At 51.8% G+C, this 14,997-nt stretch overlaps 1 protein-coding gene across 2 annotated transcripts; it reads right to left on the reverse strand.

The window, feature by feature from the left end:
• Nucleotides 1-405: 405 nt before the first annotated feature.
• On the reverse strand, nt 406-12,252 carry ano7 (anoctamin 7). Of its 2 annotated transcripts, none has more exons than XM_086079730.1 (24): nt 12,114-12,252; nt 10,730-10,901; nt 10,239-10,296; nt 9,671-9,801; nt 9,491-9,598; nt 9,281-9,417; nt 9,074-9,131; nt 8,484-8,594; nt 8,249-8,414; nt 8,079-8,169; nt 7,888-7,984; nt 7,629-7,772; nt 6,716-6,853; nt 6,533-6,631; nt 5,966-6,068; nt 5,369-5,480; nt 5,103-5,157; nt 4,645-4,742; nt 3,702-3,856; nt 2,234-2,439; nt 2,019-2,161; nt 1,558-1,648; nt 1,083-1,202; nt 406-990 (listed from the first exon to the last, which is right to left on the reverse strand). In XM_086079730.1, the coding sequence occupies exons 2-24, from the start codon at nt 10,850-10,852 to the stop codon at nt 856-858; spliced, it is 2,679 nt and encodes an 892-aa protein (XP_085935856.1). In that variant the 5' UTR covers nt 10,853-10,901; nt 12,114-12,252; the 3' UTR covers nt 406-855. The 2 variants fall into 2 exon arrangements, with proteins under 2 accessions (XP_085935856.1, XP_085935857.1); XM_086079731.1 differs by having other exon boundaries at nt 10,730-10,817; nt 12,114-12,180.
• Nucleotides 12,253-14,997: the final 2,745 nt, after the last annotated feature.

Consider the following 14,997-nt stretch of genomic DNA (forward strand, 5'->3'; position numbering starts at 1 on the left):
AGACGTCAACTCGGGTCCTGCGGTTTTTCATGTTTCCTTCCTCCAACACACCTGACTCAAATGACCAGCAAGCTCTGCTATCAGGGGCCGGGTTACCGTCCTGACCATTTGAATCAGCTGTGTTGGAGGAGGAAATCCTCCGAAAGACGCAGGACTCGACCGCGGCTCTCGAGGACCGGAGCAACGCATCCGTTGACGAGAATCGACGGCGCCGTTTCTCACCTGCGACCGCAGGTAAACAAAACCTTTCAAAGCGCTTGATGCGAATCGAGCATCATTTTGCTGCATTTGCGCTGATTGAGAAGATGCGATGCAAATTCCCGCACATGACGAGCGAGGGTCTGCCGAACGAAGTGCGACGGCAGCGGGTCACAAGTCGCCACGCAACAAACTCGACCGGGGACGTCCGGGTAGCAACATTTATTACAATTTCCACTCTGCGCGTCCCCGTAATTACAATCAATTGATTTGAAAAGGATTGATAGGACCGAGCCGCGCCCAAAACATGTCCACAAGCCACCGGTTGAGAACCCGCGGTCGAAAAAGCAAGTCGCGGGTTCGACCGTCGATGGCATCTGCTCCGTTTCTCCTCCTCGCGCGCGCGCGTTCCAATAGATTTATTTGGATTTGGGGCTGAAGGAAAGAAGAATCTTTTTTACACAAAAAGAATCCTATCGTCGTTTATGCGTGCGCGTTTGTTTGAACCCTCAGAAAGCGCTTGCAAGCCAAAGTTGACGTCTTTGAGGGACTTTCCGTCACGGCGGTCCGGCAAAGTCGTCCGGCGGGAGGACGAGCGACGGCGAAAGAATCCTGGCCAACATCTCCGCAAGGTCTGGAACGTCCCGGCGAACGTCTTCAGCCGCTCCCCGGCGGCTCGTCCGCTTCTTCGGAGATGTTCATGACGGTGTCGGGATGCGGCGAGGGCCGAGATTTCCGCTGCCGGGGTTCGCCGGACCAGTCGGTGGCCTGCGCGGGAATCACGGGCAGGCCCTGCGCGACCGCCGCCACGCGGCACAAAGCAAACAGCGCGTCAGGAAGACAATGCACAAATCCAAACCCGCTTCCCTTTGCTAGCGTCGCACCTGGTTCTCGGCCAGCGCCTCCTTGGCCATGTAGTGCTCGCGCTTCATCTTAAGCTCCACCTCCTCCGGGATGTCGGGGACCATCAAGTCGATCAGGCGGCCGACGAAGAAAACCACGTGCTGGGGAACCAGCAAACGTCACGGAGGCCGCCAGCAATCGGCGAGCGCGCTCAACGCAGAGGTCCGAAATCCGGGTCCGGAGAGTCCGAACCCTGCCACCTTTAGCCACATTAGCCGCAGGTGGGAGCTCATTTACCTGCCGGCTGAGTTGAAGCATCTGCGGCTAATGTGGCTAAAGGCAAACTGTGCCGCCGGGTTTTTCCTTTCCGGACCTGGACCTATTTGACACCTCTGGTCAAAGCGCAGGCGCGACGCCGACGGCGCCAACGATACTCGTTGAGGTCCGTTAGCGCCATCTTTGCTAACGCCTGAAGACGGCTAATGGCACTCGTGAGACGTGTACGGAGACACTGACCTCAAAGACGATGACGAAGCTGAGTCGTATGGCGAGCAGGTGAAAATATTCGGGCAGATATTCGCCATTTTCGTCCCTCAGGCCGCGATACCTGAAGATGAGCCGGACATCAGAAAGGCCGACAATTGGAAGTTGGCGATGTTCAAAAACGACGGCGGGTGTTTTGCGACTCCGCAAACCCTTGCAAGCGTCTTGTTCAAGTCCGGTGTGCAATTTTAAAAACATCTTTTCGCTTCTTTTACTGCTCCAAGTTTTAAAACAACTCCACGTACGTCCGGTCATTCCCGCGAGGGTTCGACTCTATCGGGGCTAAGATCGTGATCATAACAAGTTAGCATTATGCATCATTTTCTGGACATTCTTCGGACGCTTGACAACGGAAACATTGCCAACATTCGTTCGTTCACCTCCGTGTCGCGCTTTTGTCTCCATCCCGATTGGCGTCCGCGAACGCTCCTTACCTGCAGGCGCCGGCGGCCTCCGGGCTGCGGTTGCGCGGCGACGTGGCCAGCGTGAAGTTGATGAAGCCGCTGAGGTCGGCCCGTCGGGTGTAGCGGTAGTAGAGACGAGGCAGGAAGGAGGACGTGAAGGCGATCAGGAAGGCCTGCGGAGCAAAAGGTCAGCGATGGCGCGACGCGGCGCCGAGGCGGGACGGCCGCGTCCGGTGCGGTCATACGTTGCCGAGGACGGCCATGTAGGTGATGAACTGCAGGATGTCCAACCAGATGCCGATGTCCTGCGCCCGCTCCACCACCGGCCGCCGATATTCGGTGACGAACTTCTGCGCGTCCAAGCGGATCTCCACCCAGTTGTTGATGAGGGCGAAGAGGGGCGCCAGGGGGCACGCCGCCACGAAGATGGTGATGAAGCCAAACTGGATGACTGAAAGGCACAAGGAGGACGTCTTCAGGGGCAAGCGCATCGCGAGCAAGTCCCTCATTGGTCAGTCCAGTCGCAGCGGCGCGCTCGCTCACAGGACCGAGCGGCACTTTGGCCGCGACGGGCCTTTCTTCGGCTCGCTTTGCCGCATTCGTGAGCTTCCAAACTGCTCTCTGGTTCTGCTTGTTAGGAAAGCGGCCTGGTTGAGGACTCAAGTGCGGGGACGCAGAGCCAGTGAAGTCCAATAAGGTTTTTAATAGAACACAAATGCGGTTGTGACGAGGCGCAGTCCGGGGGGGCTACAAGGTTAGAAATCCTGACGTGGCAAAATGGGGGGGGACGACGAGGCTTGACATGGACGGCAACAACAAACAATGGACCGACAAGAACTGAACAAAAGACAGGAGACTAAATACATCTAAACCAGTTGACATGACGAGACACACAAAAGAAAGCGAAACAAAAACCCGACCCCCCAGAACCGAAACATGGCACTCGTTTTGCCAATTCAACTTTTTTGCATGTTTGAACCTTCCTTGCTTGTCTTTCCTGGTGACGGCAGCGTTTGTTGCGTCTCGTTGCCCGTAACTTTGACTTGCAAACCTCAATTGCTCTTCCTTGATTCCATCTTGGCAACACCTTTCGTGATATTTGGCTCACAAGGTGGCTTCATCGCATGCAGACGCTCCGACAGCCCGTCGGACAAACGCAAACGGGTCGGCAGATCACATCAACAAGTCACGTCATCCAATCCAAGAAATGTCCTTGCAGATCAATCGGTCACCAAGTCGGCTTTTTGTCTCCCCACTCCAGCGGTCACCGGCCACCATCTTGTCCGGGACACCTGTCCGGGACACCTGTCCATGCCTTCATCAGCAGCTGCAAGTCCCTCTCGGCGAGCCCTGGCGCCGTCTCAACTTGACTCGCGTCCCTGTCAAGTTCTGGATATGCTCCTGCCCACTGGCAAATCCCTCCGCGACCGATCACGCCGCCTCCATCGACACAATCCACCCGCCCGCCCGCCCATCCTGCAGCTTGGGTCAGCTCAGCCGCACCGGCACGAGCCGACGGCGCTTTCGGCGTGGCCGTCCGTCCACACTCTCTCTCTCTCTCTCTTCCCTCCCTCGCTCCCTCCCCCCCTCCCTGCGAGACATGTGATCCTCTGGAGTGTCAAATGAAGTCTGCTTGGCGTCCCCTCGCGTGGCTGCGTGTTGGCGAGGCGACAGGACGCCGTCGCAGCGATGTCGGTGGGCGTGTCCACTCACCCATCTCCAGGTACTCGCTGAAGAGCCCCTCACAGAGCAGGAGCTGGTAGTCGACCTCCCAGGGACAAACGTCTCGCTCCGCTTCTTCCTGCTCTACCAGCAGATCATTGGCCTTCCCGCTTCGCTTCCTCTTCTGCCACCACGCCCGCAACTTCCTGCCGGCACACAACAAAACAGGAAATGGGCCAAGAAAACATCCCTCTGTCTTTTAAGACGTCAGTCCTCCTTTGGGTCGAGGGTAGGCCACGCTCGAACCCGGCTGACTTTCAGCGACCGCCTGGACTGGTTGCCAGCCAATCCCATAGAGGCACAATTGATTGGTCGCCGCTCAGTGTTAGCTACTTATGGACAAACAATGGATTGTTGGAAACACTGTACGGAAAACACGTGATTTAAAAAAAAAAGAGACGGACACGTGGCATCCGTGTTGAAGACATTTCAAATGCAATTCAGTGTAAAAAGTGGCAAAATTCTTCTGTAAAGCGTTTAAAGAAAAGTTGCTTACTCCATTATGGAATATGTTCAACGAGTCGTTTGATAACGAGATGCCCCAGCCACCTCACCGTTGGCGGGAGCAACCCCCATTTTGAAGCCAGGGAAGCTTCAAAATGGGGTTGCACACAAATGCCAAGGATTTCGTCATATAAGGCAAGTCTTGAAAAGGATGCGGCGTTGTTGCCGCTGGATGCCAGGCAGGCCTTTGATAGAATCAAAGGGGCCTTTTTCTTTCACCTTTGACCTCCATACGGACGAGGAGTTCCATTTCTTAGGTGGCTCCAACTTTTATATACTAGTCCGAGACAGATTCGTCTTCAGGTAGAGTGTGTGTGCGTGCGTGTGCGCGTGCACGTGCGTGTGCGCGTGCACGCATGCGTGTGCGCGTGCCGGGCGCCGGTGAGCGCGGATGTCAGACCGTGTGCGTTAGCTTAGCATGTTAGCTTACGGGCAGGCAAACTCCTGGATGTTGTTGATGAGCTGCTTTCCAACCATGATGACGAGCAGCTCCTGGGCCAACTCGATGAGGCAGCCGCCGGCGCCGCACTGCGGTCACAAGCACAGGTCGCGCTCAGCGGGAGAACGAGAGGGAGGTGCCGCGCACGTCCGGGTTTGACACATCAGCGCCGTTTCCGGCGTTCCAACACTCGCGCCCCCCGACCGCGCGCTCCCGCTCATCTCGGCTCTCTGAAATGCTCGGGACGCCGAGACGGACACGACACACTGGCAGCCTCGCACCCGTCAACGGGAACGCGCAACCGAGGGTGGAAGCGCAAGTGCTGGGACGCGGCCCGCACGTCGCAAACCGGAAACGGAAACCAAGTTGATGGGTAAAAACCCGGAAGTCCCGCCTCCTCCGTGGCATAAAGTCCCTTGAGCCACTGCGGGCGGGCGGGCGGCACTCACGTCTTCGTTGCGCACGCCGAACAGCGTGATGTACTGTCCCGGGTAGCCGATGAATCTGCAACACAAGCCGCGCAGCCAAAGTCAGCGGAACCAGTTCCAGCGGCCCGAGGGGCAACACCAGCGAGCACGCGGGCCGCCGACAAAACAAGTTCCACATTGTTGGCAGCTTATCCGAAGTGCGGAAATGGCAACGTTGTCGACGTGTTACGCAGAGAAAGTCCGGCAAACGGTTCGACAAGTGGCCAGGAAACGAGTTTGTTGCTCACCTGCCTTTGAAGAAGGCGATGTAGACCGGCGACGAGTAGAAGTTGACAAACTGGAACACGAACACTTTCAGGATGAACATGTCTTCGTATTTGGTCTGAGTGCGATGCATCTCTGACACGCACACACACACACACACGCACACACGCACACACACGCACACACGAATTTCCCGTTAAATCCAAACGGCTTCTTCAGCTCTCAGTCTTGGTTGTGGGCTTGCGTCCCCCGTGGTGGGCGTGGCCACGTGCTTGTCGTTGTTGTGAGTTACACGAATGGATCGGTCGATTCATGTTTTGATTGATTGACTGCTTGATTGATTGATGAGATGACAGAGTTCCTGATTTGTTTCTCTGGTGCAAATCCAGGTTGGGAAGGTCCGAACCCTCCTTTGGCCGCAGCTGCTTCTTCGCAGGCAGCTGGTTGACCTGCCACTAAAGAAGAAGCCAAACTTTGGAGGATTTGGACTTTCCCGACCGAGATTTGACATCTCCGCTCTGGTGGGCGTGTCCCGCGGGGGATGGTCCCATTATTGTGTTTGAAGAGGCCTTCAAGGAGCGAGTGGAGCTGTGAAAAGGAGCAAGGTGCGAGCGACTGACCCCATCTGGTGAGGATGTGCGCGAGCGAGATGCAAACGCGAGACAAGATGAGGATGACCAGCAGGTTCAAGACGGATCCCGTCAGGCTGGCGATTCTGGCGGCCTGGAAGCAGACCAGTCAAGTTGACGAGGGTCGAGTCCCTCAAGGACGCGTCCCCCGCCCCTTCACATTTGCAACCCTTTAACAAGCAATACAAAAAAAACTTCCTTTGGCCTCTTTCAACAACAATCCAGCGTCATGATGGCAAACGTTACTTTTCCAAACAAATATGCACTTTAAAGATGAAGCGATCTTAGATATATATTTTTTTTTTTATCAACGCTGGCTTTTTTTTTCAATTTGTGGAAATAAAATATGTTATTGGTGCACCGCACAGCACCGCTTTTTTCAAGTTCTTCAATAATAGAAAAAAGTCCTTTCTAAACCCAAAGTGATTCTATCAACAGCTGAGCTGGCATTTGCGGTCGGCGCCGTCTCGGCCGCGGAATGCGCTTGACTGATTGCTTGTTAAAGAGTTCGAGCGCCAAAGATGTGCTTTGGCTCCGATTGAGTGCGGGAACGCTCACGGAGAAGATGAAGAAGCTGATGTTGGACTTGGAGATGACAATGCTGAGGATGGAGCGGTACAGGATGATGGCAATGAGGAACATCAGGACCATCACCACCTGCAAGCAGCAAAGCGCAGCGGCTCGGCTCAGCCCCGCCCCTTTTGAGCGCCGGCGGCGCTGCCGGCGGCGCCGAGACCTCACCATGACGCCGATGACCATGCAGCTGGTCAGCACTCGATTCAAGCGCTTCTTCTGGGGGAAGTACGCTTCCTCTGCACCCGTCAGAGGGTTCCTCGTCGTCATGGGCGCCATGGCCGTGAACTCGGGTCGCGGCAGCTCCTGCCAAAGGTCGCGCAGCTTTACGGACAATTGTGCAACGTTCGCGTTGGGCGAAACAGGACAAAGAGCTGCTTTCCGGTTGGGACGACTGGCCGAGTCCTACGGCGGCAGACCGGGACCTGTAGAAAGGTCTGCACGGTTGTGGTTTTACGCAAGAGGACCCCATCTAAGGTTTGCCTTCACTTGTATCAAATCCTACCGTAGAGGACGAAGACGGCAGGTTACGGACGACGTACGATAAGCAAGAGAACGAGATTGAAGATTGACTTTTATCCGCTGCATTCGGTGAAAGTAGTCAACACTGAAGTTGCGTCTTGCGCCGACGGTTGTCACGTTTGCCGTACGGAGGACGTCCGAAGACGTCCTCCACAGAGAACTGTCAAAAGAAAGACCGACCGCCTTCAGTAAGAGGGACACGAAGGCTGCTGGGATCACCAGCGACTACCGGGCAGGGGTGCCAAATCCAGGTCCAGAAAGTCAAAAGCCTGCAAATCAACGGCTCCGACGCTGGACTTGTGCTCTATTTAACTTGAATGCGAAGATGCCAGCGCAAAAAGAGAACAACATTCGAGCCAGTTGGGCTAAAAACCGTCATGGCATTGGCCCGTCGTTATCGCAGATCTCGCGGCGCACGCGGGAAGTCCGCCAACCTGTTTTCCGGCGTGGTTCGAGACACTCCGCATAGCCACTGCGGTCTGATGCTAATGCTAAAGCTCACGGGAACTGGATGCGACGCAACGAGGGTTCAGTCGTGGTACGAGGGCGCTGCAGGTACCTCAATGTCCTGGAAATCTGTGCAGTCCCAGCGGTGGGACAGAGACGAGCACGTTCTCTTCCAGTACTCCAAAAACAAGACAGCCCACAAGGACATAAAGACGCTGAGAAAGACCGTTCCTGCATTGTCAAAAAGAATCCCCGCCTGCAAGCAGATGGACACAAAGACAAAACCACATTCAGGTGATCGGACAGACAGGCGGGCGGACGGGCAGACAGACGGACAGGCGGACGGACGGACGGGCGGACGGACGCGCAACCTTGAAGGTGACGCAGATGCTGGAGTAGTTCCAGTAGGAGCAGATGTTGCAAATTGGGCACATCACGAAGCTGCCGTCGCTGTTGCACAACTCCTTCCTACACGCACACGCACACGCACACGCACACGCACACGCACACGCTTGAGTGGATTGTGTGCATCGGAGTGTGCGACTGGAACATGTCTACGCACGCTGGAACATCCGTGGTCATCAGCCAAAAACCGTACAGGAAGACCAATGTTCCAACAAGCGAGGCCGGCACCAACCAGCCCGTGTAGAACCCTGCAGACCGTCGCCATGGAAACATACGGCAAAGGTGGACCACGATCGTGGAAACATACAGAGAAGATGTTGCAATTACCGAGCCAGGCAAAGTACAGAGCTATCTTCTCTCCAAAGTACTCCCTGATGTGGTCCAGAGGTTGGTAGCGAGCCCAACAGGACCACTGAGCCCAGTACCCGTACAGGATTTGCCTGAGACCCAAAGACTCGGCGGGCTTTGGCGTTTTGGGCATCTGGAATCCACCCTGCAGGAAAGACACCTTTTAGAGGGGCGCGCTTGACGGCGGCTTTCTGCAGTTCTGCTGGAAGCGGACCTCGTGGAGCGGGTACGCCGATGTGAAGACCTGCTCGCTCAACAGACGGTTGATTCCCACCTTGCCTTTGGACACCGAGCCATAAGGAGTCCGAGCCAGGATCTCGTATAGCTGCAGCACACGCAGACGCGCGTCTGGTTAAGATTGCGGTGTTGGTGTGTGTGTGACGAGCGCACGAGACACGCGAGCGGCCGAGCGGCCGAGCGGCGAGCGGCCGAGCGGCGAGCGGCCGAGCGGCGAGCGGCCGAGCGGCGAGCGGCCGAGCGGCGAGCGGCCGAGCGGCGAGCGTTCGAGCGCCGAGCGGCCGAGCGCCGAGCGGCCGAGCGGCGAGCGGCTTCCTTCTCTGGAGTTTGTCTTTTCTGACAACAAACATTCTCACAAGATTCTCTTCTGGCCGTGACGCTTACACGCATGTTAGCATTAGGCTAGCTTAGCACTGAAGGGCGTGTGTGTTTGTTATTCGTGTGTGTTTGAGGAGTAGGCGGAGTCCCGTCCGCCCGCCGAATGAAGCATCCTGAAGCCGTTGCTTTGTTTGCTTGTTGGTTCGGCCTCCCGATCGGGATGTGACGAGAAACAAGAGAAAAACTCACCACTTGATGTCTTTGGGTTGTCTTGAAGAAACTTTCTCTGTCTTCACTCCCCAGAAACCTGAAAGACGCAAATCAAACAGCCTGTTACGTTGGAAAAGCCCAAGTACCGCACAGCAGTTTTTGGGACTCCGGTCCCGACTCCTGATCTGACTGCAGTTGCGCTGAGCCTCGTTGTGACTTGGGAGGTGTTTTGCGAGGAATCCGAACCTCTCCAGCTTTTTGGTCCTGAACTGGCAGGTGTAGAAATCGGGCGGTTGATTGGGGACGTGCTGTGCCAGCGGGTTGGACAGCGCCAGACACTGAAGCACACGAGCTGACCAATTGTCAGAGGAAGTTTTGACCACCTGCAGAAGACAGAAAAGAAGAAGAAGACGTCGGAGCGTCCGTCTCGCCGTCAGCCCGCTCGGCCTCTCTCACCTGCAGCGGGACGCGCAAACTGATTTCCTCCGCGTAGTAGCAGAGGACGTTCCAGGGGACACTCAGAAGGACGAAGCAGATCCTGGTCTTGGTCTGGACCACTTCCCTCTGGACAGCAGACGAGCGAAAGTCAAATGCGATCGGTCAGTCGGTTCGTTTCCGTGGCGTGTTTGTCTTCACCTTCTCCATCAGGACTCCCGAGAATCTCAGTTTGTTCAGGAAAGTTTCTCTCCACTTGCCGTGGTCCGAGTTCATGGCCTTGCTGTCCTCCACGTTGGGGTTATGAGGCTCCTCCCACGCCAGAACAAAATCTGACCAATGGGTACACAGTTGTGCTCTTAAGTGGACATCATATGCTCTCGTGTTTTGAGATTTTGAGAGGTTGAAGTGGATGCGAGCATTCTGAGATGTGAATTTTGCCGACCATTCATCGCAGTTTTGTGTCAAGAAATCCTGGTTATCTTTTGTACGCGTGCTCACAGGTTTACGTAAACGTTTGTCAGCGCGCCGTCCGCTGAACAAAACTGAACACTAGCAGCGACTGCGTTGGACTTGTTGGATTGGGCCTCCTGAGGGGCGGGTTCTGGCCTGTCTGGCCACGTTTGACTGCTGGGCTAACGTGGCATCAATTTCCATTCTGTGTTGCATTGTTTCTTTCGGCTGCTGCTGACTTTGTGTCTTGTCAAACACGGAGGAAGTCACGCCTGTTTGCTAAGCTAATATTGACGCTAACGTGTCTTTGACTCACCGATGCGAGTGGATCCGTCGCTGAACGTGTTCTTGTCCCGCGGCGGCACAGCAGCATTCTGGGAAGCACACAGAGTGAAGTCAGAACATTTTTCCCAACTTGTTCCAAGTCAACATTTGTTCTCGTGACCACGCGCTCGCCTTCCTGCTCTTGCCCAGGCCATCGTTTCTTTTCGTGGGTCGGTATTGTGGAGGCCTGGGGATTTGTTTTTAAACTATGTCAAGCACTTTGCCTTGTAGGAAAAAGGGCTTTATGAATAATGATCGATTGATCGATTGGTCGATTGATCGGTTGATCGGTCGATCGATTGGTCGATTGATCGGTTGATCGGTTGATCGGTCGATCGATTGATCGGTCGATCGATTGATCGATCCATCGATCGTTCCCAGCCAGCTGCGGCAAGACAACCCATGCGGCCGAGATTTTGTCGCAATTGCTAAGCGAGTTGCTAAGACTCTTGGAAGAAGAGCGTCAAGGATGTGAAAGGTTACCATGGCGATGCTCCCGTAGCTGATGTCTGTCTTGGCTTCCATGTTGATCGGAGTGCTCACCTCCCGGTCCCCTCGTATCTTCATCTTCCTGGAACAGTTGAAGTTAGCAGCGCAACTTCCCATGTGCGTCCTAATCTTCACTCGTCTTCATTTTGTTGCCACGGCAATTGGACTGGTCAACAGAATGACAAACATCGCCATTGATCAAATAGTGAACAGCAGCAGGCTTCCCCAATCCTGATCCTGCGGGTTTGACATCTTTCTGTCCTCCAATGCAGCCGATTCTAAAGACCAGGATGTTAATCAGGCGTCTGCAGAGCTCGAGAATTCAGGTGTGTAAGAATGTCACGGCAGAAATGTGCAAAATTGCCCACGAGGCAACTCTTGACGACGTTCATAGCGAGAGGGGAGAAGCCGGCGTCATGTCTGCCGGTTTTAGGGCGCATGGTTTGAGAGCGCCTACCTAAGGAAGGAACTGCAAGAGGTGGTGTCTAGGATGCAAAGGGTCCGGGAGAATTCTGCCCGCCCTGACTTCTTGCAGTCCTCAAGAGAGGCTAGCGAGGAACCGACGACCTTCCCGGCGGTCCAAGCCTCGGACTTTGTCCTTCTTTGTTGCGGCGCCAAAGCACACTGTGACGGATCCGCACAAGACAAATGACTGCCTCCCTCAACAGAACCTCTGGCAGGCCTCCTTCCTCAGCAGACTCTCCATCCGTCCGTCCGTCCGTCCGTCCGTCACTTGATCCCGAGAGGACAAATGATAAGACACACACGCGCCTCAACTCCAGACGGAAGTCGTGTCAGAAGGTGCGGGACGTCACCGTGCCCGAGAAGGGAGAGATCAACCCGAGTTTAGCAGCGGAATCACAAATGTGGACTTTCTTCTTCGAGTCCTGCGACCCTTCAAGTAAGGCGGGACGAGGCCGTCGAGAGATTACAAAACCAGGAAAAGAATCTTCACGCATATTTTCAAATCCGCAGTGAAGTGGGCCAGAATCCAAGTTGGTCTTCCAGTTCATGCTCAGCATTTGGAACAACTGGAGATGTTTCAGGATGGATTTGCTGACTCGGATAACACGGACAACCCTTTCTAAAGTCTTCTTACGCACGAAAGGACCGCCTGACCATAAAAAAACAACAACTTGGAGACTGTCGGCTTCGCGCCGTCCATCCAACGAGTCAACAAGGCAACGTTTACCAGGGCCGCTGCCATTTCAGGTTTTGAAAATGTTGCGGGCCAAATTTCAGACATCCTACAATTGACAAGGCATCTTTTCTTTAGCCAACACACCAGCGACTTGATCACACAACATCATCATCATCATCATCATCTTCATCTTCATCATCATCACAACGTCAACCTTAGCTTGACTTCCAAACTCACCAGTGTACCAGTCCTCAAGTCTTGGGATCCTGGAGTGTCCTCATCCTTGTGCGTTGCTGTCCTGAGAGGTTTCAGTCAGCAGCTGCGAAAAGTTCGCACCCTGTTGGACGTCACGCACAAGCCCGTCCTCCTATTCACAACCATTTGTGTGTGCGTGCGCGTGCGCGCGCGCGTGTTTGTTGATAAAACTGCGTGTCTACTTTCTGATTGGCCCCGCGAAACGGCCCCACCCTTTCAGGGAAAAGGCGCAAGCGAATGGCGCCACCTGCTGTCGAGACCGCGAATGACCTCGAGTTTGAGATCCCATTCCTGGAATGTTTCTCAAGGCAATAATCGTGGAGTAGGGTTCGGCCCTGGCACTTCCGCCAGGTTTGACACTAAGAGAGCAACTCAACTGGGTTGTGGGAGCTCACCATGACTGTTTATCGTGCTTGCTGAAATGTTGTCTATTTTAATTTAAAAAAACAAAAAACAGTTGGATGAGAGGGCTGGAGTCAATGAGTGGACGCTGCAACTTTGTTTTTGGAGAGTGTGGCTCAAGTCCCACTGGCTCGACAAACTATTGATGTTTTCTCAAAGGCTTTTTTTTGGTTTACAACCCAACTCGATTTTTTTGTTAGATGTTGCCATGACACGAGTGCCAATTACAATCTGTGTGTGATTTTGAAGTCAAAAAGAAAGTCAAATATTTTGGGATTGTTATCTCGAGGGACCAAATGATGACAGGAAAAAAATGAATATCTGTGAAACTGTGGACAAATGTAAATCTGTTTTAAACAGATGGCTATAAAGAGATGTTTCCATTTTTGGAAGGGTTTTATTATCAAAGACGGGGGAGGAGCCTGTCAAGAATTATCAACCCTGCATTTTTTTTTTTTACCAATTTCGACTCAAATGATTAAGATGATAAACACTATAAATTTTAGCTTCATATGGAGAAACAGATGCCAGTACATAAGGAAAAATGACATGTTATGGAGACGGTAGTATAAGAGTTAGGGTTGATTTTGATGTTATGAATGGAGTCTTGAAGTTTAAATGGCTGACATCTTTTTGTTACGAATCAGGATTCATTTTGGTTTATTGTTCCTAATGTCAGTTTCAAAAAAGTGGGGGTTATCGAATTTCTGTTGCGATGTGACTTTGAATGTCGATCGCCACCAGTTAAACTGTCCGGTTTTCATCAACAAGCATTTCTCTATTGGAAATGACTGTACTGCCATAATTGCAACCCCAATCTGGAATAATGGATACATATTGCTTGACAGGAAATCCGTTTGTAGGGCAGAGTGGAATTCAAAAGCAGTAAAGGCCGTAGCGCACTTGTTAGACAAAAATGGCAACCTGTTGTTACATGAAGACTTTTGTCAAAAATACCAAATACAATGTCGTTTAACGGAATGCACAACCATAACAAATGCAATTGCGAGCTCTTTAAGAGCAAAGGTGAAAGAAGATATTGGAAATTCTGGAGTCTCCTAAAGTTTGAGATTTGTGCATTGACGGACTGGATTTTTGTGCTTGTAAGTGTAATAACGAGGTTATCAGGAAAATGCTCTTAGATTAATAATAAATAAGAGGTCATTTATGTTGAAACAATTTGAGATGGACAAGATTAAAAACATAGGAAAGAATTCCAGGACCTCCCAAAGCAAAAGAGATCCAATTCAAATTTTTGAACGAAATGTACCCGAAAAATGTGTTTTTAAGACTGAAGTTTGATTTTGAAGTCAATAATTGTGTGTTCTGTGATGTGATCCCCCCCTGACAGATGAGTCTATTTTGTTTGGTGAAGATAAGAAATTAGAATTCGTTTTGAATGTTTTGTTGCTCTTCGGGAATTCCCCCCTCCACCACAATTGCAGATATTTTAAAACAAAACCGTGTTCACTACACTGGAAAAATGACTTTCTACTACTTTGTAAATCTTTGAAATTGGTTTTGGATAGTAAAGCCCCTCATTTCGTTTCTTTATTGGAAATATTTGATTTGTTATAGTCCTCTTAGTTACAAATATAATTTCTGTTGTTGTTGTTGTTTTTTTAATTGATTTTTTTCTTTTCTTTTCTATGTTCAATTATATTGTTGGAATGCTTTTGCTCAATCTATGTCAAGTCATTTGTCATTTGATGATACATGAGTGCCTTATTTGTTTGTGTATAATTGCTCAATAAAAAACAAAAACAAACAAAGTCTCGCTGCAGACCATGAGCGAGTGGAGGTCCACTGGAAACACGTGACCTCCAATTCCGTCTGACTTTTTCACTAAGCCTAAACGTAATTGTAACACTAAACATAACTACAATCTTAAGTCAAACTTACGTTAAGTAGTATTATTTGTATTTTTTAGTATATTTCGCCGTTTTAACTAAGACGGCTGTTGGCGCTCTCGTCACCACCGGAAACACGTGACCCCCATTTGAACACCAAAGTTGTAGCGCAGCGCCACCCAACGGCGAATGTATCGTAATTGCAGTACATCGTGTTTTATACGCTTCACGTTGGTTTGTCTGAACAATTAAATAAGGTGGATGGAATCTGATTAATGTTGTGATGTAAATATTAAATAACAAAAGCGTTAGTCATTTAGAATATGCATACCGTATATATTGACGTGGTGCTGTACTGGACACGTCAGCAAATTCATTGATTAAAGTTGGTTTACACGTGATACATTTCTGCTTAGAAAGCCTCCTCCTCAATTGATCAAGCGTGCTGCAGTACCCTAAAGTTAGGGCTCGAAAGCAAGTACTAGAAAACTTAGGAGTAAGTCCCATGTGAAGTACTTTTTATTTAGGTGTAAACAAATAACATGCAATTGAAAACAAGTTTGAGGATAACACCCAGTGGCGATAGAGTGTAATAATACACAAACAATTAGAGA

This window comes from Leptonotus elevatus, chromosome 7 (assembly GCF_054856555.1).
Source record: "Leptonotus elevatus isolate MCC_2025b chromosome 7, RoL_Lele_1.0, whole genome shotgun sequence".
Lineage (NCBI taxonomy): Eukaryota > Metazoa > Chordata > Actinopteri > Syngnathiformes > Syngnathidae > Leptonotus > Leptonotus elevatus.

What these genes read in the sequence shown, in the direction of transcription:
- ano7 (XM_086079730.1), bottom strand. Translation starts at nt 10,852, where the DNA reads ATGGGAAGTTGCGCTGCTAACTTCAACTGTTCCAGGAAGATGAAGATA. An exon ending in GTTTGCGCGTCCCGCTGCAG is followed by an intron (nt 9,418 to 9,490) that starts GTGAGAGAGGCC and finishes TGTCTTCTGCAG; the next exon opens with GTGGTCAAAACTTCCTCTGA. An exon ending in CGGCGTACCCGCTCCACGAG is followed by an intron (nt 8,415 to 8,483) that starts GTCCGCTTCCAG and finishes TCTTTCCTGCAG; the next exon opens with GGTGGATTCCAGATGCCCAA.